The following is a 22,147-nucleotide window of genomic DNA, read 5'->3' as shown; positions in this document are numbered from 1 at the left end:
CATTTGGTCAGAGCACATTTGGATGTGTCTGGAGACATTTTTGGTTGTCAGATGGGGAGTTGTCATCTAAGCTAGTGGCATCAGGAGGTAGAAGCCAAGGATGTGCCTAAGCATCCTGCAATGCACAGAAGAACCCCTACAATGACTGATTATCTGGCCCAAATGTCAGTAGTACAGAGTTTGATAAACCCTGATCTAGAAACTTAAGGAAAGTAGTTATTTTATCGCAGTGTATGTGGATTAATGATGACTTGTATACTCATTATGAATTAGAAGATTCATTCGAATTTTATACCATTTAGCTATTTTCATGTCATGAATATCGGGCAATTTACCTTTCTTAGGTCTTTGAGACAATTGGATAGAAGAATTTTACATTAGGGGCACCTGGGTGGTTCAATTGGTTAAGTGTCCGACTTTAGCTCAGGATGTGAGTTAGAGCCCCGAATCCCCGCTGTGCTGGCAGCTCAGAGCCTGGAGCTGCTTTGGATTCTGTAACTCCCTCTCTGCCCCTCCCTCGCTCACACACGCTTTCTCTCAAAAATAATAAACATTTAAAAAATGAAGAATTTTACATTATAAATTTTTATTGGAGTATGAAATAGATTCATATTAAGCTTTTAAAGATATATTTGAGCTATCTGTCAAGTTTAGCATATATTTTCATTAATTATAATATTTCTTATATTTTAGTCAAAATCATGAAGGAAAGTACTGATATTAGTTGATCTGTATACTGATATAATGTAGCTTTTGCAATTATATCATGTATCAGTGAAATCAATCAGGTGTTTTTTAAGTGTTTATTTTTTAATTTTGAGACAGAGAGTATGTGAGAGAGAATCCCAGGCAGATTCCACATTTAGCATGGAGCTGGCACAGGGCTTGATCTCATGACCCCAAAATCATGACCTGAGCAGCTATCAAGAGTTTGATAATTAGCTAACTGATCCACTCCAGGAGGTTTTTTTCTAATGTTTGAAAACAATCAGTTCTAACAAGAAGGTAATTTAGTCTTTTAACTTAACTAGGAATTTGAAATATATGTATTTCTTGGAACACTAGGTGGCCTCACAATCACAATTGTTTTTACAAGAAACTACGTGTTAGGTTTTTTTTTATTAGAAGTATTTTTTTTAGCGTTATAACATTGTATTGGATAAATGAAACAACAAATGAACAACATGAAAACAATGCAAATAAAACGTGTGTTTTGCACTGTTAAAATCTTATAACAATAATCTACTCCTTGGGGGATGGGGCAAAAGAAATTTGTATCCTTTAGAAAAGCCCTGTATAGTGAATGAAGATGAATGTTTTTCCTTTTTCTCTGATCAGTTATTAGTGGTATAAGTTGGTTAAGCCTCCAACTTTGACTCAGGTCATNAAATAAAATGTAAAAAAAAAAAATCTTAAAATAAATAAATAAAATAAAGGTATATTCTGTGCTCCTTTGAGAATCATTTGCGAATTACTCTAAGCATGTGCTGTATTCAGTATTTCTGAACTGAGGCAGCTTTATTTTCATCATGTAGATTTCTTAGCCAGGTAGTTAAATACCCTTTACTGCCTCCTTTTTCTACCTATAGCTTCTGTTGAAATGGCCCTGTAGGGTTATATTTTAGCAATGCTTTTTTTCTCAGTCATAAAATGTCCAAAATTTGAAAACGAGCCATCATTTTATATCATAAAGAATGAATTGTAATTTGTAGTGGACTTTTCCAGGAATAATTGTACAAGACTTCGGACAAATGAAATCTGGGTGACAAGGGGCGCCTGGGTGGCTCATTCGGTTAAGCGTCCAACTTCGGCTCACGTCATGATCTCATGGTTTGTGGGTTCGAGCCCCGCATCGGGCTCTGTGCTGACAGCTAGCTCAGAGCCTGCAGCCTGCTTCTGATTCTGTGCCTTCCTCTCTCTCTGACCCTCTCCTGCTCATGCTCTCTCTCTCTCTCTCTCAGAAATAAATAAAACATTAAAAAAAAAAAAAAGAAATCTGAGTGACGACTTAGGGGTATTATCTGACCAGGACTCTCTGGGGGTAATGTGATTCTATGGGGACATATACCTTTGACTTTTATTGATTAACAACTGTAGGTGGCAGAAGTTAAGTTGGAGAAGACTAATACTAATGCACATGACTCTTGTCTACACATATTTAAACACATTTTGACAGGTTGAAATATAAATGATTAAAAAAATTTTTTTTGAATGTTTATTTTTGAGAGAGAGAGAGCACGAGAAGTGGAGGGACAGAGAGAGAGGGAGACACAGAATCCGAAGCAGGCTTCAGGCTCCGGTCAGCACAGAGCCCCATGTGGGGCTCAAACCCACAAACTACGGATCATGACCTGAGCCAGAGTCAACTCCTTAACCAACTGAGCCACCCTGGTGCCCTGAATATGTAAATAATTTCTACCTTGACTTTCACCCCTTAGACAAAAAGATAACCCCAAATGTTGCATTTTATTGGCCAATAGCAATGCTTCTCAACTTTAGGTACTATTAACATTTGGGCTAGATAATTGTTTGCATTGCATTGTAGGATATTTAGTTGCATCCCTGGCCTCTACCCACTAGTTGCCAGTAGCAACTTAGTTAAAATTGCCTGTGCCTGTTTCTAATCGGCAATGCTTATTTTACTAGTATCAGTCCAACAGGAACAGAGACTTTAATGGTTTGCTGCTACTTTGTCTTACCACATTCACCTGTACTCTAGTACTGATTTCTCCTACACTGAGATTAAGATGTATCTTCCCTTAGGTTTTAGAGAATGTTTGTGCAGGATGGTGAGACTCTGGCATATGGAGGGCTCGATCCAGGCATCGGGGGTGTTCTCCAAGTGCCTATTTCTGCCTCACTTTGCCCTGATTCTTTACCAGGAGTGTAACTCATGGGCCATGGCTGGAAATGAAGGCATCTGTAACTCAAAGAAGTTTCTATTGATTTAGGAGGTGTCAGTGGTTCAGAAGTTGTACTGTGATATGGCAGTTTAGCTTTCTGGAAGTAACGAACTTGAAAACTAAAGAGATTCCCACCATTTAACTCCTCATACTCTCTGACCCTAAAATAAAGGTAGATGAGAGAGGGAGTGTTAACTTGTCTTTCCATGTCTTTTACAGTTTCTCAAGCTTGACGCTTGGCTTTTGTTATTCTCCTTTTCATTCCAGAGTTCTTCAGTTAGTGGCCAACTCAGAAACAAGGCAGAGAAAACTGTATAAGGGACCATGGAAACCTGTCTGTCTCTCTCTGTCTCTAATTTTTAATGTTTGTTTATTTTAGAAAGAGAGAGCAAGTGCTAGCACGGGAGGGGCAGAGAGAGAGGGAGACACAAGACTCTGAAGCAGGCTCCAGGCCCTGAGCTGTCAGCACAGAGCCTAATGTGAGGCTTGAACTCACAAGCTGTGAGATCATGACCTGAGACAAAGTCAGACACTCAACCGACTGAGCCACCCAGATGCCCCACAACTGTCTTTTTAAAAACATGTTTTTAATTAAAAAATTTTAAATATTATTTATTTGGGGAGCACAAGTAAGTTAGGGGGAGAGAGAGAGGAGAGAGGAGAAAGAAATGGGACTCACTTGAAGTGGGGTTCGTGCTCACACCATGCAGGACTTGAACTCACAAACTGTGAGACGATGACCTGAGCCAAAGTCAGATGCTTAACGACTGAGCCACCCAGGTGCCCAATTTTTTTTTTTTTTTTTTTAACCATCTTGATTTTTTTTTTTCTCCTTGCTAGAAAGGAAAAGTTTCTGCCTATTGGCTTTGGTGTTCTGGGCTAATTCTTGCTGATTGTGGTTTATGTGCATTTTTAAATGTCTCCTTACTATTCTGATCATGTCTCACAAAGACACCTAAATGTTAGCTTTTAAACAAATCTTTCTACTTAGAAGAATATCCCTGCTAATGCAACTTTAAAAAAAATCCTACTTCTTAGAGAAAAGCTTAAGGGAGTCACTGTAACTGATCTCAGTCTATGATCTTTTTTAGAAAAAAGAAACATTGTACACTTAGATGCATTTAAACTCTAGCATAGAAAATACAGAACATTTTGTTCTTTGCTCTTAACCTAGTGGGCCGAAATATTTCCCACCCATACCACCTTGTATAGCACCTTATAGTACTGGGCTCTCATCGCTTGCTGCCTGCTGGGTAAAGATAGTTTTAGTTGTGCCTAGACTCCCTTCTTCAGGTGTCAGATGGTCATTATTCTAGAAGCCTTATAAGATTTGGGAAATAAATTCACAATATCAGTATGAGATCTGCTCTGTGCCTTAAAATATTTGTAGTTGTCAATCTTTCCAGCTCTATTTTGCACACCCCCCGACCTCAGAGCGGTTGGTAGTCCTGGCATTTTCTCTTTGCTTCTGTTAATATATCTAGAATCCAGCCACTTCTGGTCAGCATACTGTCGATATCGTAGTCCAAGGCACCATCACCTCTGGCCTGGATTTTTGCAATCTGAATAACTTCTTGCTTGTGTTCCCTGATTCTCACCGTTCTCCCTTTAGTCTGTTCCTGGTTTGGCAGCCAGCAGTAATTTTTTTAGAAATGCTAAGTCCTGTCTTGTCAGCGCTGTTCCAAGTCCTCTAATCGCTTCCCATTACATTCAGAATAAAAGACAAGCTCCCCAGTCTACCAGATCTGGTTACTGCTTTCTCCTTGGACCCCCATTTACCCATTCAGGGCCTTTGCACTTGCTGCTCTTTCAGCTAATTGGCTCTTCTGCCTCTTTGAATGGGAATAGGAACGCCGCTCCTCCCTTGGCTACCTCACAACATTATTGAGAATCTCTGATACAGGTTTCCCCTACTTTTTGAAAGTGCAGCATTCCTGTGAAACCTTTCATAAGCCAAAGTGGCACAAAGTGAAGAAGCAGTTTTGGAAAAGTTTTTGAGCATTCCCAGACCCAACAATAACCTCCCTTAGGCTTCTCTGATACCTGAGGACACATTTTGCTAACAGATGCACAAAATACATTGAGGTAAAGCCCAGACACTCCTCGGGTTCAAAGCTGTGGCGGCTTGATGCTGAGTTGCCGAGTCCCTGGCAGGAGCTGGGTGGTGTCTCTCTGCAAGGGCTTGCTGCAAAGCAAACACTGAATACTTTTTGTTTTTGTATATTTGTGGGTTTTGGTTTGGTTTGGTTTGGTTTTTCATTTTTTGGCTTTTTTTTTTCATAAAAGCAAAAATCCTCTGGATTCCTGTGGGCTAGTGAAAACAGGTATGAATGGCGGTCCTTCTGAAAAACAAAGTGGCGAAGCCTGAACTTCTGAAAAGCAGGGAATCCCTGTATCAAGCTGTTTCCACTGGTGGTTCCTGTTACTGTCTTACATTGTGCCCAGAGATGGTTCCCCCATCCCAGTGAGTTTTGTTTGGATTGGGGGGCCTAAAGGAGACCGTGTAGGGGACCTGTGCCTAGGCCTCTGTGTTAACATAAGGTTGGAGGGGAGGGGACCTGAGGGAGCTGAATAGACCAGCACTGCATCTAGTTGCCATGCGGGGGAGGCAGCCAGGATTAGGCCTGCTGGGAAGATGCAGGTCAGGGCCCGGGAAATGCCATGTATTTCCAGTTTTCTTGTGTAGGAGCGGAACTCCTTCAGGTCAAGGATAGAAAATCCTTGATAGAAAAATCCAACCGTCTANTGTAGGGGACCTGTGCCTAGGCCTCTGTGTTAACATAAGGTTGGAGGGGAGGGGACCTGAGGGAGCTGAATAGACCAGCACTGCATCTAGTTGCCATGCGGGGGAGGCAGCCAGGGTTAGGCCTGCTGGGAAGATGCAGGTCAGGGCCCGGGAAATGCCACGTATTTCCAGTTTTCTTGTGTAGGAGCGGAACTGTGATCTCCCTTCAGGTCAAATCCCAGTGATAGAAAAATCCAACCGTCTGTTCATTCCTGTTAACTATATCATTGTATAGGATAATTGATGCANTGTTTATTTTTGAGAGACAAAGTGTCAGTGGGGGAGGGGCAGAGAGAGAAGGAAACCCAGAATCCAAAGCAAGCTCCAGGCTCTGAGCTGTCAGCACAGAGCCTGACCTGAGGCTTGAACTCACAAACCATGAGATCATGACCTGAGCTGAAGTCGGATGCTTAACCTCCTGAGCCACCCCGGTGACCCAAGAGGTTATACTTTTAACCTTTAAATTCTTCTGCAAGGAAAATTCTTTTGTGAATTAGAATATAATTTATAAATTCATATTGACTTTGGAGTGGGATTCACTGATTATCACTCATTCGTATGTGGGTACCCTGTGATCATCTTACCAGGAAAAGTTGAGCAGGTGTGAGCTCTAGTTCTTTCCTGCAGAAGTTTTTCATATAGCACCTGGAGAGGGGGAATGCTGAAAAAGATGAGCATTAACAGCCTTCCAGAAGTGTTGGTTCAAACTAACTGTCCCCATTCTGCATGGCCCAGTCAGTGTAATTAGGAGTTAGGAAAGATCCACATCTACCTGAGTCCTGGAAGATGGATGTGTAATTCATGGTACATATTATACCAGATAATGTCTATTCAGTGAAGGCATTTTTAAAAGAGAAATGGCCTCTTTTAAATGACTTATTTGTGCTTGAAACATTCACTGTTAATTCCAACCTTTCCTTTTTCTCTAGGCAAATCAGGGAGAAGCTGAAGAACCAAGTCACTCAGATGAAGGAGCAAGTTCCTGGTTTTACACCAGGCCTGGCAATTTTACAGGTATTATGATAGTGTATTTCCACAAATATCTTCCTTTCTCAGCTTCTCAATAGCACTTTAGACAGCAAGCACTTCACACATCTCCTCCCTCCCTGTCTTCCTCCTTCCCTTCCTTCCTTTTACTTTGATGAACTCACACCTTTTTGGGCTTTCTCTTCAGCTCAGCAGGTAGATGTTGCTGCAGTCCTGGCCCCTCTGCTATTCTCTGTGGGCACATTTTCCCTGGCCCAATGCCTCTTGACCTTTGGCCTTAGGATCCCTTTACACTTTAAAAAATTTTAAGAACTTAAGGAGTTTTTGTTTGTATGGATTTACCCATTGATGTATACTGTATTAGAAATTAAAATGTTTTAAAATATTTATACGTTTTAAAATGTCAATAGTAAGTCTATTATATGTTAGCATGAGTAACATACTTACAAAAAAAGAATTTTGAAAAAACAAAATTTAGGGGCCCTGGGTGGCTCGGTTGGTTAAGTGACCAGCTTCAGTTCAGGTCATGATCCTCACGGTTGGTGAGTTCAAGCCCTGCATTGGGCTCTATGCTGACAGCTCAGAGCCTGGAGCCTGCTTTGAATTCTGTGTCTCCCTCTCTGCCCCACCCTGGCTCGTGCTCTCTCTCTCTCAAAAATAAATATTTGAAAAAATTTTTTAGGGGCGGCTGGGTGGCTTAGTCGGTAAAGCGTCCGACTTTCGCTTAGGTCATGATCTCATGGTTCGTGGGTTTGAGCCCAGCGTCGGGCTCTGTGCTGACAGCTAGCTCAGACCCTGGGGCCTGCTTCAGATTCTGTGTCTCCCTCTCTCTCTGACCCTCCCCTGCTCACGCTGTCTCTCTCTCTCTCTCTCTCTCTCTCTCAGAAATAAAACATTAAAAAAATTTAAAAAAAATTTTTTTTTTAAGAAAATAAAAAAATTTAGTGAGACAAGGAGCATTATTTAGCACTTTAGTTGTCTGGCTTTATAAAAGACACCTGGATTCCCCCTGCTCCTTTGTTCAACCTCTTGCTATGTGTTGGCTTGATTGAAATATATAAAGAAAATCTGGTCTTACATAGATGTATAGTTGTAAAAAGAGATTGTTTGTTTGTTTTTGGGTTTTTTTGGGAGTCTTCCCAGATAATTATGGATACTTTTGTGACTGACACAGGACACAGTATGTTTTTATAGTTTAGTTGCACTGTGTAATCTGAAACTGTCAGTGAACTCTCAGGCTTGGTTACATCAAAATCCACTGCGTTATGTTGCAGTTTGAATGGATGTTTACCCATGCTTGGTTTGTTTTGTCTTCATTCCTCAATTAGTAAAATAATGGTTCACTGAATTATGCAGATCTTCCAAATGTTAACATGTTTCATTATGCAATATAGAGAAAATCACAGTCATCAGTATCACCAAATTTATCAGAAGAGTCTTTAATTATTGAGAAGTTTGTCAAGCTTACAGGAGTGGATAAAAAAAAAAACTTCTGATTTGGGGTGCCTGGGGGTCTCAGTCGGTTAAGTGTCTGACTTTAGCTCAGGTCATGGTTCATAAGTTCGGGATCTGCGCTTACAGCTTAGAGCCTGGCACCTGCTTCGGATTCTGTGTCTCCCTCTCTTTCTGCCCCTCCCATGTGTGCGCGCGTGCGCTCTCTCTCTCTCTCTCTCTTAAAAATAAATAAACATTAAAAAAAAACCTTTTGATTTTCCCTTGAAAGCTCAGATTTTACCATTGGCAACAAACACGATTAGCTCTTTACCTTGAGGTAGCAGGCTCACTCTGTCCAGTTTTGAGAAAATATGTGCCAAATATTCAAGCATGAATAATCATTGAGCTGTTTTTCTCAAGTAAAGACAGTGTTCCGTGTAACACTGCTGCGGCTCAGTGGGCCAGGTGACAGGCACAGGGATTTTCCTGGTGACAGCCGGTTCGGTGTGGGGCACACATGTCTGATGAGCCCTTCCCAGTTCTCAGCACAGGGTATTAAAGACATGTATGCAAGTGTTGAGGTTTAATAAAATTAATCATTTTTACTGCATCATGAAGAGCACTTCAAGTGAAATTGGCATCTGTTTTTATGGAGAGTGTGTGGCAGTGACTAGTATAGTTTGGTGCCGTTGCCTTGATTTGTACTAAGTCTTACCCACCATTGCCTTTGCAGCCCCCATACAGATGTGGAAAAGGCAGTGACATCATGGTGCCATTATAAAGTAGTTTGGCACTTGCAGATCTTCTGAAAAGGTCTTGGGGTTCCCTCAAGAGTGGGTAACCTGCCCTAAATCTGGCACTTTAACCTGGCCCTTGATATCAGCTCTGGGTCAGTAACTTCTAAACCTGGGTTTCTTCTGAATTCTGGACTCTTGGTTTCTAGGAAAACTCTCATTTCCCTTCTTTCTCTGATCTCTTTTGCATACTGTTCCTCATTTTTCTGATACCTAAACATTTGGATGTCATAGGGTCCAGCCACAAAACCCCACTTCTACCTAGTCCTTCTTCACTGAGTTCACCTGGTCCCATACCCGGGAGAGTCCTTCCTGATTGAGGCCTCTGCCCAGGGTTTCTTCCTCAGTTCCAGACTCATCCAGTAGGACGCCTTCGATAAATCGGTAAGAGACATTGGACAGATGGACAGATGCACATTTGAAGGGTTGATTTGGATGACAGGACGCCGATAACTTTCATTTGAAATTCCGTGCAGAGACACCTGCTTCCTCACTTCATATTTCCATGTGTCTCCACATGTTATCTTTTAATCCCTTGCTAACTTTCTGTTCCATGTTCAAGAATTCCAGAGTGAATAGTTCTTAAATACTTCCCCCTATTGCTGTTTATTATCCAGGAGGCCTTAGCCGAGAAGAAAAGTACACAAGGCCTGTGGGTTCTGCCTGCTGTGTTCTCGACTGTGGTGGGTTTTTCTTTTCTTTGCAGATTAATGAGGATCAAAGGTATGTTGTGGGCATTCACTCAGTACGCTCAGGAGACCAGTTATTTCTTGACTTATTCTTGTGAATTGTTTGTTGTAGAAGGAGTACATGTGGTTGACAAGAACTCTATTACTGTAAACCTTTGCAGAGGTTTCAGAAGGGATTCAAAAAAATCTCAGTATTAGCAATATTGCAATTTTTCCTGTTTTTAAGATAGACTTCTGAACTTGTATTTTAAGTGTGTTGATTGTAAGAGTTTTTGTTACATGAACACTGTTTTGCAGCTTGTCTCCTGTGTCCTTGCCAGTAAAACAGTGGTAGAATATTAATAATGGTGGTGGTAGAATATTTTACGACATCTTTCCCTGATGTAAGGTTTACATGTTATGTTGTAATCACGTCCCTGCTACCTCGACCTCTTGTTTTTTTCCCTGCTGGTGACTGACACCATCTTCCCACACACTCAACCAGAAACCTGAGCTCTTCTCTTGAGGATCTCTCTTCCTCACTCTGTTAAGTCCCCTTAGCGAATATCATGTTATTGATTGTGCCTCTCATAAGCTCTTCTAGTCGCTACTGCTCGCACCCTCTCCACTGCAGGCACCTGCGTACAGGTTTCAGGCTCTAATCTGGACCCTTCCAGTCTGTGTTTAGCTGTTACTGCGGGATTGCTCACAATCCATCCAACCACACCCACCCCGCCCTCTACAGGAGTGACAGTACTGCTTATACAGAGTGTCTGATGTAGTCCCAATGCTTTGTGTATACTTCTAGTTGTTCTGAGCTGCATACTAGCCCTACAAGCTGTGTTTCCTTATAGTCACAGTAACTGATGCTCAAAGATCTTGGGTACTTGCCCAAAACCACAGTCAGGAAGTGCCTGCATCTGGGATGTGAACCCAGGTCTGTCTGTCTCTAAACCCCATTTGCTTTTCCTTTTTGTTTTTCTAATTCCTTAGCATTGCACTCAAGGATATTTGTAGTCTGGTCCAGGTATATACACCTAAAAGTTGGATTTTTTTTTTTAGAACAATTGATTGGTAACTTTCCAAATAACTGAATACTTAAAGGAAATTAACACTTGACTTTTCAGTATAAGAGATCAAATTAAGGCTGTATTTCTATCCCTTTATCACATAAGAAATATTCATTATTAATATCATTATTAGTTGCTTCCTACCAAGAATTATTCAGGGTGTTTTACATATAGTAACTCCTTCAGTCCACACAAAAGACATGGACAAAACAGTAAAATGAATAAACTCAGGTCTATTAATAAATAGACCAAGACCCAATATATTTTACGGTGTAAAACAGGGATCAGTAAACTGGGCCCCCATCCAAATGCTGTCCAATTTGGAAGAGGTTAAGAATGAAGCAGAAGAATATATGACAGAGTATGTGGCCCCCCCCCAAAGCTAAAATATATACTGTCTGACCCTGTTTGCAGGAAATAGTTTCAGACTGTTGGTGTTTAAAAAAAAAAAAGTCCCTAACTTATTCTGGGATAAGACCTTTTTAGAATAAACTAATTCACCTTTTTCAAGAAAGAAATTAGCATTACTGATAAAATGCTTCAGTGATTTTCTTGATAAACTGTGATAGGATTAAGATTTGTTCTCGGAAACCAGTCTTCCACCTACTCGCTTGACTGTCAGTCAAGAATCTACTGTTCTTCAGCTAAACATTCTTTCCGCATCTAGTCTGTCAGTGGTTGTGTAACCGTTTCCCCTCAAACATGTCCATACTAAGAGTCTCTGGATTGGCTTTTAGGAAGGCTTTTCTTTTGCACTGGGCTTATCTTAACACTTTGACACGTCATACCCATAACCATTATGCTTTCTTTTTAAAACTGGTGGCAGTTTTGGAATTTTTTAAAAGTTTCATTTTTCAAAAAATGTGTATTTTTGAGAGAGCGAGAGCAAGGAGGGGCAGAGAGAGAAAGAGAGAGAGAATCTCAAGCAGGCTCTGCCTTGTCAGCGAAGAGCCTGAGGCTGGGCAAGAGCTCACGACCTGTGAGATCAAGACCTGAGCCAAAATCAAGAGTCGGAAGCTTACCCTCACCACCCAGCCAGGTGCCTCTAAAAGATTTCAGTTTTGAGAAATGTCTACACCCAACCTGGGGCTCAGACTTACACCCCTGAGATCAAGAGCCCGTCGCTTACTCCACCATCTGAGCCAGCCAGGCGACCCTGGGTTTGGAGTTTTAGAAAAATTCTTTCAGAAATATGCAGACAGAAAACAGTTACCTGTAAAAAAGATCCGCAGCAAAAGACTTGAGACTTCTCACTAGATGCTGAAGACAGCATCTCTGAAGGAAAATGTCGTGACTCCAGATTCAGCCAGGTAAATCGTGTCAAGGGCAAACACAGCAGAAAAATATTTCCAGATACACGTAGACTCAGAAAAATGTCCACATACCTTTCCTGGGAAAGTGACTTATGTTGCATTTCCGCTACCTGGGTGAGGTATGAAGATGAACTGTAGAGCAGAGAGACTGTGGTTTAAAAATGTCTGGCAGTGAATAGCAAAACCATTTAATCTCATAAATGAGTTTAAATAACTAATTGTAGGGGCCCCTGGGTGGCAAATTGTGGTTGCATGTCCAGTTCTGGATTTGGGCTCAGGTCATGTCCCAGGATTGTGGGATTGAGCCCCACTTCGGGCCCTGCACTGAGCACGGAGGCTGCCTGGGGATTCTCTGCCCCTTTCATCTAGCCGCACTTGTGCACACATGCACGCTCTCTCTCTATAAAATAAAAAATAAATGTACTTTAAATATCAATGAAAATGTGAGGAACAATACTGTTGTGCTTGGAGCCACTTCCTTTCCTGCTTAGATCTAAGAATCCCAGAGTGTATTCAGTGTGGAAACTGAGTCAGTGAGGGCTGAACAATAGGGAACACATACAAGAAAGTGACTGCAGAAGAAACAGGAGAGGCTCTGGAATTCTGGGGGATCCCCCACAGGAAGCAGGTAACCCATAGAAAAATCAAATTCCCTCCAAAGGCTTCACCTGACTCTTGAAATGCCCGTGAGTACAGGCAGAACTGAGAAGTGTCTGTATGAGGGACAGCCGAAGCTGGGGGAAGGCCAGGTTCCGTGACCCTGAGGAGAGCTTCCAGTAACCCCACCAACATGACAAGGACTGGAAATACTCAACCTTCTTCCTGTGCGAGTTATCCTGTTAAAAGGAGTCCTGTGTCTGTTATCCGTGGCATCACCGGACCTACTGTTTCCCCCCTCTGCAGTTTTGGGAGGAACCAAACTCAATTGTCGAGCGTGAGAACGTGGGAGCGTGTTTGTAAGACAAAATTTTACAGATATATGGCCAACAGTGAAACACCATAAATATGTTCGTGACTAGAGGAACCGAGGGGGACACAGTGAGAGCCGGCACGGTAGTTCAGAGCATTTGCTGCTTCTGCACCACGCTTTCCTCTCTGTCTTGAGGGCAGCGGCTGCCCTTGCCTCGCGTCGGTGTGTCTTCTGAGTGAGGCCAGCCTGAACTAGCCCCACCCCAGCTGGCTTCTCTTCCCAGTGTAACTGCGCAAGAGAATTTTCTACTGCCCTTGGGCGTGGGGGGCGGGACAGAAGGTGCAGATTATACCTTCTGGGCTTTCCTGGCTCCCACAGCTCTGGTGACAGAGATGATTCTAATCATCTGCAGACAGTTCAGGCCTCCACGCTCTGTTCTCGCAAGGCGGCTCCAAGGCAGACTCCTTGTTTAGTGGCCAAGGGAGATGCAGGTGTCCCCTGCCTTTTTTTCTTTCTTTTTTTTTGGTCTTGTGGCTTTTTCAGTGGGCTCAGGTGGGCCTTGTTTGCTGAGGGGTTGGTAACACCACCTGTGTTCGTATCTCCATTCTGCCCCCGCATTCTCCCATTCTCCTGTGACGTTCTCTGCAACAGGAGTCTCATGATTAAACATTCCTTTTATCAAAACTAAAATTTTAGAAGCTTTTCTGTACACTTTGCCTTTCCTTGATCGTCTGATTTGCATGTATTTATTATTCTAGGTTGGCGACAGAGATGATTCTAATCTTTATATAAATGTGAAGCTGAAGGCTGCGGAAGAGGTAAAGCCCGGCATGGCAGTGCCATCACCCCAGCCCGCCCCCACCCCAGGTCTTGTTGATGACCCCGTGCCCTGTGTGCCCCTCCCTGTAAAAACTTTCATTGCCCATGGCAGACTTGAGTTGATCTGTTTTGCGAGTCAGAAATGTAGGGCTGAAGCTGCAGCCTCTGGTTTTACCCTTGGATGTTTTCCAGTCCGTGGTCTGCTGACTTCCCAAAGAGCAGGACCAGTGGACCTGAAATTGCTTAAGAGCAGTGGTGACAGTGAACAAGTGAAGGATGAATGGGTCAAAGTGAGAGATTCATTCTTCGGAACATACGAGGGTGTGGGCACCTGGGTGGCTCAGTCAGTTAAGCAGTTAAACGTTTGACCCTTGATTTCACCTCAGGTCATGATCTCACGGTTCTCGAGATCGAGACTGTGTCGGGCCCTGCCCTGGCGTCGTGGAGCCTGTTTAGGATTCTTTCTCCCTTTCTCTCTGCCCCTTCCTCCGCTCACATGTGTATGCAGGCACGTGCACACATGCGCTCTCTCTTTAAATAAACAAACAAAAACAAACATACAAGGGTGAAATGGTGACTAAGGTCACCTGATTTGTATTAGTCATATTGATGAAATGGCCCCATGTCTAACGTTCTCTTGCCTGTTTTAAATGTCCATTTTTGCAGATTGGGATCAAAGCCACGCACATTAAGTTACCAAGAACAGCCACAGAATGTGAGGTGAGCTGTGAGGAATCAGTTGTTAAGAGGGATAGCTAACTAACGTGCTTTCATCTCTGGTCTTTGGTTTAGTGGAATTTTAGGAATTGATACATTCACTGTATGAAAGACCTCAAGGTAATTCTTTGTTTGCAGACTCTGCCTCCAGAAAAGTTTTGGAAACACACAGAGTAAATGGTGCCATCCTAGGGTATGGCTGTGTGTACTCAGTGCATGATCCCCATGTCCTTTGCTTCAGACCCCTGCAGTGTTCACTACAAACCGATCCTGGGCCTGTAGCTGTGTGCCTTTTAAAAACCAAATATGGGGGCGCCTAGGTGGCTCAGTCAATTAAGCATCGACTTCGGCTCAGATCATGATCTCATGGTTCGTGGGTTTGAGCCCCACGTCAGACTCTGTGCTGACAGCTAGCTCAGAGCCTGGAGCCTGCTTCAGATTCTGTGTCTCCCTCTCTCTCTGACCCTCCCCTGTTCATGTTATCTCTCTGTCTCAGAAATAAATAAAACATTAAAAAAATTTTTTTTAAAGTATGTATTCCATTTATATGATGTTCAAAAATAGGCCAAACGGTTCATCAATGATTAAAGTCAGAACTGTAATGGCCTGAGGTGCAGGGAGTAACTGTGAAGGGGCAGGAGGGAGAAAGAACTTTCTGAGGTGATAGAGATGTTCTACATCTGCACTATTCAATGGGGTAACTGCTAGCCCCGTGTGGCCATTTAACTGGAATGAAACAAAATGTAAAATTCAGTTCCTTGGTTGTGCTAGCCACGTTTTAAGTATTCAGTGGCCATTCCTGTGCAGTAAAAAGTGCACATTATAGAATGTTTCTGGCATCACAGATCTTGGTTTGGATGAGTAACATGGCTATTACTATTGAAGTTCTTCACTCTTTTCCTTGATGACCTTCTTAGCAGACACTGAAGATTACATATGGTGTTAGAATTGCTCTCAGGTTCAAAGGGAGGTACACTCTAAGAGGACTACAGTTAAACTCTTGGAGGAAAATAGGGCAACCAAAAAGTGTTTCTCTACCTTTTTGGTATCTATGTATTATACAAATTGTATGCGCTGTTACTTTTAGGTGTTAAGGTACGTTACGTCATTGAATGAGGACCCCACTGTACACGGTTTCATAGTGCAGCTACCTTTGGACTCCGAGAATCCCATTAACACTGAAGCGGTGGTCAATGCTATTGTACCCGAGAAGGATGTGGATGGGTGAGTGTGCCTTGGCTCTCCGTATCACGTTGCATGATTCCAATTATGTTTCTGTTTCCGGAACAAACCATATGTGCTTCTAGAGAGTAAAGACATCTAATTTATTTCTGCCTTCATTGCTTTCATTGTTCTAGATTGACTAGCATCAGTGCCGGAAAACTTGCTAGAGGTGACCTCCATGACTGTTTCATCCCTTGTACGCCTAAAGGATGCTTGGAACTCATCAAAGAGACAGGTAGAAACAAGTGAATGAAAACAAACCACCATTTTTTGGGCCTGGTCTTGACCCATGGAGGTAAGGGGGTGGTACACTAGGCCCTAAATGAATGGACTTGATTGGCACAAGGTTACCTGTCAGCTGGGGGCTTTACCTAAATTCTCCATTTTTTCGACAGCTCTGTGGACTAGGTACTATTACTGTTTAACAGCTTGAGAAAACAGGCTCAGAGAGATGGATGCGTAACTTGTCCAAGAGGCAGCAGAGTCAAAATGTGAACTCCATTATTTGAGTTCAAGGAAGTTTATTTTTGTTTGCTTTTTTTTTCTCAAAGAAGTTTAACTTTTTTATGGAAAGGTAACTTCTAAAGACATAAGAATTCAGACACAGTGAAAAGTCCCAACCCCCAAAATGGAACCTGAGTCTCCATAATAGTTTGAAGACTCGACAGATGGCTGGAAGCAGATCTCTTGAGCAGTTGGCCATATTACCCCACTACCTAGTGAACATCTTGGTATTTTAATTTCTTCATGAACACTTTCCGCAGAGGTTATTTTTTACAAGGAAATGTGTCCTATTTAGAGGAAGTGGATCAGAAGTTTCAAGTGGAAAATGCTGGCCAACGTATATGAACATTTTCTGTGGTTGGCAAGACAAGGTTAAGCTATCAGCTTCCGGCTGGCTTTTACTCTTCAGTTCTACAAGCGAATTTATACTCCGAAGCATATCCCCTGAGCCACAGCACCTTATTTGCCCTAACGCAGCTTCAGGTCCTTCTCAGAATCCTAGAGAGTCTATAATAAAGTACCCTTTAAACATCTCAGACCTTGAGGGCTTTACTTCTAGATGTTTATGATGTTAGCATTACACAGAAGCTTACCTTTTCTGAATAAAATTAACGTATACAAGCAGCACAATTTAAATGCAAGCCGCCTTAAATAAGCAAGAGTTCACTTGAGCCAGGCTGTGTAGAGAAGCTCATGTGGAGACCTTAGGATCTTATCCCTGCTTTCTTCTTGTGGTGGCTCATTCTTGGGCTCTCCTTGATTGTCCTGAGCAGGTCCTACCTTGTGCCTGACAGTTGTACAGCTAGATCTCATTGGCCAGGGACACATGTGAGTGAGGGGCGCCTAGCTGGCTCAGTCAGTTAAGCATCTGACTTTTGGTTTTAGCTCAGGTCACAATCTCACTGTTTGTGGGGTTGAGCCGCACATCAGGCTCTGTGCTGACTCATGGAACCTGCTTAGGATTCTCTTTCTCTCCCCTCCCCACTCTCTGTCCCTCCCTATTGTGTGTGCACGCTCTCTCTCTCTCTCTCTCTCTTTCTCTCAAAATAAATAAATTATTAAAAAAAAAATGTGGGTGAGCACCCAGACCATCTCCTTTATGGAGTAGAGTATGTCAGTCCTAAAAAGGACATTGGGATAGTGCCCGAAGATGGATGCTGAGTCATCAAAAAGAAAGCTTTCTGCTACATTTAAAGTTCCCCTTTGTCTCTTTCCTGCAAATAACCCTGTGGCTCAAGCCCTGTGCCAAAAGAGAAATTTGGATGAAGAACTACATAAATGAACTTACCAGAGCTGTAAAGAATTACTGATACTTCTCTAATTTCCTTTGCTTCCGTCCAGCACATCACATGTACCCTATTTGTTATAACTATTTTTCCCACATAAGTATATCTACTGTCTTCCATATGGCTGTTTAGCTGTGTGTCAGGTTTTCTTTCTTCTTTGAGTGTAGGTTTTCTTCCCACTCTCCTATGACTCAATGAATGGATCTTGGCTTAGGCTGCTCCCCAAAGCCCACAGCAAAAAGGACACAGTACATGTCCCAATTTGCAGCTGAAACCCTAGAGCTGAGACTATTATTGCCAAAGAAGGGGTGTTTTTAGGAAGACTTCTGCTTGATGCTCAGAACCCCGTGTTTGTGCACTTGTTCTGAATTTTCCCATTTAGGCGGCGCGTTAAGAGGGCACCGTCTCCCCACACTCTGACTCACCCTGTTCTTTCAGGGGTGCAGATTGCTGGAAGGCGCGCCGTGGTGGTGGGGCGCAGTAAGATAGTAGGTGCGCCCATGCATGACCTGCTCCTGTGGAACCACGCCACAGTGACCACCTGCCACTCCAAGACTGCCAACCTAGGCGAGGAGGTAAGGGGCCCGCAGCAGAGTGAAAGAGGTCTGTGCGTGTGCCTGAGTGCGCACGTGCGCGGTGGGTGTTCTCACCTGGTTTAAGTGCAGAAACTGCCATGTACTTTATTTTACTTCATCCAAGATCTCATTTAACCCCTCTAGCAACTCCCTTGATTCTTGTCTCATTTTACATGATGAAGAAACAAATTCTACTTAAAAACCTGCCCAAGTGGTCACAGATTTTGTTCTGATCCTATTCTTTCTGTACCAGTCGGCCTCGCAGGAAGGTAGGGTTTCTCAGTATAGAAACTGGGATGGATCCCAGCAGCCAGATCACAGATGTGTGACACAGTAGTGGGTTCAGAGATGGAGGTGCTCAGGAGGGGGATGTGGACAGTGGTCCTATGGACCTTCTTCACGTCTTGTTCTTGACGTGCATCAGATCCCAGAGCCTAAGAATTCTCATACCTATCCTGCTGACAGCGCACCTTCTCTTTTAATCCTCCTGAAGCAGAGCTCTGCAGGAGGGGCTGGTCCCCATACTGCATAGGAGAGGGGGCAGCCTCCCAACGCCACATAATTTAGTGCCAGGCCTGTGGCTCCAAGCCAGCGTTCCTCCCTGTCCTGCGTGTTTACATCACCTTCCCCATTTCGGAAGATTTTAGTAACGGGGAGCATTGTGGCACATGGAGGAATGAGCCCAGCATAGGAACTGCAAGAGATGGTGTGTGGTCCGCATAAAGTAGCTGAGGACAATGAACAAGGACAATGAACAGGGTTGTTTGTGCCATGTCTAGATTTTTATTTATTTGTTTGTTTTATGTCTCACTGTTTAATTTCTGAAGTCAAAACCCTCTTTCCCTAGGTAAATAAAGGTGACATCCTGGTGGTTGCAACTGGTCAGCCAGAAATGGTAAAAGGGGAGTGGATCAAGCCCGGGGCAATAGTCATCGACTGTGGGATCAATTATATCCCAGGTGAGTGCCGCTAGAGGAGGAAGGTGGTTTCTGGTGAAGGACGGGCAGAGGAAGACGTCTAGGTCATCAAGTGAAGTCTGTGTGAGAACCCCTTGTCCCGTTTCAGGTTTGAAGTGCTAGGGTCAGAGCAAGTGTCCTGAGCGGCGATTTTAGCCACTGGACTGTGCATTTCCTGAGACAGACTTTGTATAAGGAGAGGGTGGGGGACGGGACACAAGGGGAGCTCACCCTGCCTTCTCCCAGAGATCGCCCTTTATTCTTAACGAAGGGTGAGTGGATTTAAAATATAATGCAATCTTTGTGGAATGCTGGGTTCTCCGGGAGAGGGGCTCACTTTGCCAAGACTCTCTCGTGGGAGGGCTTTACTAAGGAGACTTGGACACAGACCCTTCTAGACAGAGAGAATAAAGCCAGTGCATTGTTGTTCCCTCCCAGTTGATCCCTGAATCAGATAGTTTTCAAATATCAGAAAGTTTCCCTCCCTTCTGTTTTCGGTGTTACCAGTGAGTGTTACCCTATTAGGTGGCTGCACTGCTGTGCGCCGTTTCCTGGTCTCCCACGCGCATCCACCTGCGAGTCCCTGCCTGTGTTGGTGGGTCTTTTTTTTTTTTAAATTTTTTAAATCTTTTATTTATTTCTAGGAGAGAGAGAGAGAGAGAGAGACAGCGTGAGCAGGGGAGGGTCAGAGAGAGAGGGAGTCACAGAGTCTGAAACAGTCTCCAGGCTCTGAGCTGGCAGTCAGCACAGAGCCCGACGCGGGGCTTGAACCCACGAACCGCGAGATCATGACCCAAGCGAAAGTCGGATGCTTAACCGACTAAGCCACCCAGGCGCCCCTGTGTTGGTGGGTCTTGACGGGAGCCTCTTTCTCCCACGTTACTTGTCAAGCTCCGTAGCCCCACCCTCGTTTCAGCCGCCTCGGTGGCCTTTTATCTCCCACTGCCTTGTGAACCCCTGTCTTCACCTGTTGCGGAGTAGACCATGCACCCTTCTCTGCACACGCCTGGCTTGTCCTCTGTGGTTTCTGTCCCCGTGTCCCCCGTGCAGTAGGCAGTTCTGTGAAGTTGGCAGACTCTTACAGGACCGTACAGTGAATAACTGTATACGTGCCTCGTAGATTCAAGAACGGAACAGTCTTTAATCAGACAGCTGTTTCCGTGCATCACACACCAGCGCAGCCCGGGGCTACGTGATCGGAAAAGCTCCACTTTGATCTTCAGTTAAACTACCTCCTCCCTATCTCTCCTTCTTTTGAAAATCCTTCTCTCCCTTCCCCCGTGCCCCCCTGCCCTCCCAGAACTTGGTGTCTCTTTGTGTGCGGTGTCCTCTGCTTTCCTCCACCTCAGGGCCATGATCTCTGCAGTTTCTTGTCTAGCTTTATGTCTTCAAACCGCTGGCACTCACACCTGTTGAATTGTTGAAGGGAGTTACAGCAAGAGTATTGGGTTTTTTTTTTCCCTTCCTATCTCAAGTTTGAAACACAGACACTAAGCTGCCAGGGAACATTAGTCACTGTCAAGCCTTCACCATTTTTAACCTCCCTCCCACTCTCCCTACCATGCTTTTAAGACAGTAGCTCATAATTGATCACTCATTTTCCTGTAGTGTAATTATCTAATGGGTGATAAAGACATTGCTCTCCTACAACTCCTCACTTTGAGTACTTGTGATATGACATTCAAGCCCATTCTGTTTAAAACCTTGCATCTTCTGTATCATATTTCTGCTTTAGGCATCTTTTTTTTGGGGGGGGCTAGATTTGAGAGATGGAAAAAAAAAAGCCTGGGTAGGAATCTTGAGTCTTACAGATAGGTATGAAATGTTGACTTAAACATGAAACTCCCCATCTTGTTCACATTTATTTTTCACATAGATGGTGAAATATGAATAAGAGCAAATCAACATCTGGTCAGCTGTGTTTTTACTGATCTGGGGTATTTAGTAAATAAGTTTTGATAAGGCTGAATTTTATTGTTAACTTCTTAAATTGTCTTTAGTAAGCCAAGTGGGAAGACTGTTTTTATGTGTTTCTCTTACATGTACTTTCTGCTCTGCACTTGAATCTTAAAAGTATTCTTTTTTTGGGGGGCGGGGTATGTAATTCATTCTTTATTTGGCAAATGTCTTAGGATATTATCCCTGAGTGGACCATGTAAATGGTTTTCTTTCTTTAAATTTTTTTGAGAGAAAAAGAGCATGAGGAGGGGAAGGAGCAGAGAGAGAGAGAGAGAGAGAGAGAGAGAGAGAGAATCCCAAGCAGGCTTTACACTGACAGTGCAGATGGGGCCTGATCCCACATCTGCCTGATCATGACCTGAGCCAAAATCAAGAGTCAAACCAGCACCCAACCTACCGAGCCACCCAGATGCCCTGCGAATGACTTAAATAATCAAAATATAAGTTAAGATATGGCCCAGTTACAGAACATGATGCCTTGAAAATGAACATTTGCAAACAATAACATTTAGTTCCTCCAGTCTACCCACTGGTCTGTAACTCAGTGATTGGATTTTGTACCTATAATTTCCAACGAAAGAAATTCTAGGGCTCGGGTAAATACCCAGAATGTTTATTGGTTACTGAAGCCATACAGTGAGAAGTGATGGCTTTTTTCTACTGACTACATCATACTTTACACAAAACACTGGACGTTTGCCAGAGGGCCCTCAGAGGGTCGGCCCTAACCGTGCTTGATTCAGGGCAAAGCTGAGCTCAGCTTGCATAGCGGTCGTGCACTGATCGATGTGTCTCCTATATACGGAGACGCTAAAATGATCAGCATGAATACATAGGAAGAGGAGTGGAGCATTTTAAACTAATGTCCGGGTTAGACTATTGAAACCTGTACCACAGCTCTTAGTCACAGCTTCTGGACATTTTGAGATGACTAGGGTTCTGAGAGGACATGTTCTGTGTGGCTTGCTTTATATTCTAGTAACCTGAAACCATCCCTAGGAGAGAGATTCTCCAGCTCCTTAGAGTGCATATAGAAAATACCCTGCTTCTAGGATGGGAAGAGAAACCCTTATATTTAGGGAATGCTTTTTTTTTTTTAATTTTTTTACTGTTTATTCATTCCTGAAAGACAGAGTGCAAACAGGAGAGGGGTGGGGGGTGGCAGGGGGAGGGACACAGAATCTGAAGTAGGCTCTAGCTCTGAGCTGTCAGCACAGAACCAGACATGGGGCTAGGGCAGCAA

General features: G+C 43.4%; 1 protein-coding gene across 1 annotated transcript in view; it reads left to right on the top strand.

Moving 5' to 3' along the window:
- The window catches only part of MTHFD1 (methylenetetrahydrofolate dehydrogenase, cyclohydrolase and formyltetrahydrofolate synthetase 1), a 60,497-nt gene that overhangs the window by 9,561 nt on the left and 28,789 nt on the right, over positions 1 to 22,147 (top strand). The window contains exons 2-8 of the mRNA XM_077767190.1: positions 6,618 to 6,702; positions 13,623 to 13,682; positions 14,350 to 14,403; positions 15,488 to 15,624; positions 15,759 to 15,859; positions 17,853 to 17,989; positions 18,837 to 18,948. Coding sequence (XP_077623316.1) covers positions 6,618 to 6,702; positions 13,623 to 13,682; positions 14,350 to 14,403; positions 15,488 to 15,624; positions 15,759 to 15,859; positions 17,853 to 17,989; positions 18,837 to 18,948 — 686 coding nt within the window. The remainder of the gene's footprint in view (positions 1 to 6,617; positions 6,703 to 13,622; positions 13,683 to 14,349; positions 14,404 to 15,487; positions 15,625 to 15,758; positions 15,860 to 17,852; positions 17,990 to 18,836; positions 18,949 to 22,147) is intronic.

Source organism: Crocuta crocuta, unplaced genomic scaffold (genome assembly GCF_008692635.1).
Source record: "Crocuta crocuta isolate KB4526 unplaced genomic scaffold, BGI_CrCroc_1.0 scaffold55, whole genome shotgun sequence".
Classification (NCBI taxonomy): domain Eukaryota; kingdom Metazoa; phylum Chordata; class Mammalia; order Carnivora; family Hyaenidae; genus Crocuta; species Crocuta crocuta.
This window is presented reverse-complemented; position numbering and strand designations above follow the sequence as displayed.